This window comes from Juglans regia, chromosome 11 (genome assembly GCF_001411555.2).
Source record: "Juglans regia cultivar Chandler chromosome 11, Walnut 2.0, whole genome shotgun sequence".
Classification (NCBI taxonomy): domain Eukaryota; kingdom Viridiplantae; phylum Streptophyta; class Magnoliopsida; order Fagales; family Juglandaceae; genus Juglans; species Juglans regia.
In genome coordinates this window covers 33980515-33981827 of record NC_049911.1, presented here as the reverse complement: position 1 = coordinate 33981827, position 1313 = coordinate 33980515, and the positions used below count along the sequence as shown (strand labels likewise).

The 1313-nt window shown below is 39.1% G+C and overlaps 1 protein-coding gene across 1 annotated transcript; it reads right to left on the bottom strand.

Annotated features, from left to right (window-relative positions):
• Window positions 1-231: 231 nt before the first annotated feature.
• On the bottom strand, window positions 232-1041 carry LOC109009473 (lachrymatory-factor synthase). Its single transcript, XM_018989944.2, has one exon. The coding sequence runs from the start codon at window positions 878-880 to the stop codon at window positions 362-364; it is 519 nt and encodes a 172-aa protein (XP_018845489.1). The 5' UTR covers window positions 881-1041; the 3' UTR covers window positions 232-361.
• Window positions 1042-1313: the final 272 nt, after the last annotated feature.

Sequence of the window (1313 nt, the reverse complement as noted above, 5' to 3'; positions counted from 1 at the left end):
AACCCTCAATACATATAATATTATATTTAAATTTGTAAGTAAATATAATATTACTCATTAAAATATAATAAATAAGATAAATATTATAACTATAAAAAAATTATACAAAAGTAATATTATAAATTAAGGTGTATTGATGTGATTCGTTAGATTATAAAATTATTTTTATAAATTTAACGAATCAAATGAAGTCATGTTAGTTTGTCATATTATTTTTATAAATAACAGTACTTCACGTGAACAATTTGAAATTATAGCCAACTACCCTTCACCATGGGCAGTATTGAAATTACAACCAACTACCCTTCTAGCCCCAACTACCCCGCGTGGCATCCTCCATTCTCCGGCCATGAATAAACAACTACCCGTCACGCTCCATTCCCTCTCGCAGTGCATCCTCCATCCTCTGGGCCATGCGCTGCAGGCCCACCTCATACCTCCTCACCAAATCATCCCGTGCCCACCCTTCCACCGGATCAACGGTGAACGACCACTCGATCACACATCCAGCTTGGCCATCATCACCCTGTGGAACAATCTTCACCGTCGCAACGTACGACTCGAACCCAATATTGCAGTCCACGATCTCGTAGCTTAAGCTACGTGAATCGTCATCGACGGCAATTAATCTTTCGTTGGACCAGCTGACGGAATCGCCACCGGAGTCGGAGGGGATGGAGAATCCGGCGCAGTCTCGGATGCAGCCGGGCTCACCGTTGGTGCCGTGGATGCCGTAGCAAGTGGCTAAGCCAGGAAACCACTTGTGGAAGTTGAAGAAGTCCTTGAACAAAGGCCATATTTGGTCAGCGACGGCACCGTTTAGTCTTGCGGAAACCTTGCCTTCCCATTTGGGCGGTGCCGGCGGTGAGTTTCGCTCCATCACGGAGAAAAGACGGAGATGGTAAAAGTCCAAAATGGGTTACGGTGGAAGAGGACACGTTAAAATAGACGGGTGCCGTGCCGTTCATGCTTACTGACGTGGCATGCGACCAATAACTTGGACATTACGAATGTCGGCATCGTGAATTTGATTAGAAAAATAATATTTATAATAATGAAGTTTGTAAGGTTGTATAATTATTTTAAAAAAATAGTAAATATATAATTTATATAAAAAAAATTAAATTTTTTAATAATCAATTCTACCGTTTTAAAAAGGATTATGTCCTGTTTGAATGTTTGAATATATTGAGATCAATTCAGTCTAATTTTAAACTAAATGTAACATTTAAATAATCAATTCTCAAATTATTTGGCTACGTCTGGTTTACAAACTCAATTGAGTTTAATCTAATTTTAAACTGAGTCTAACA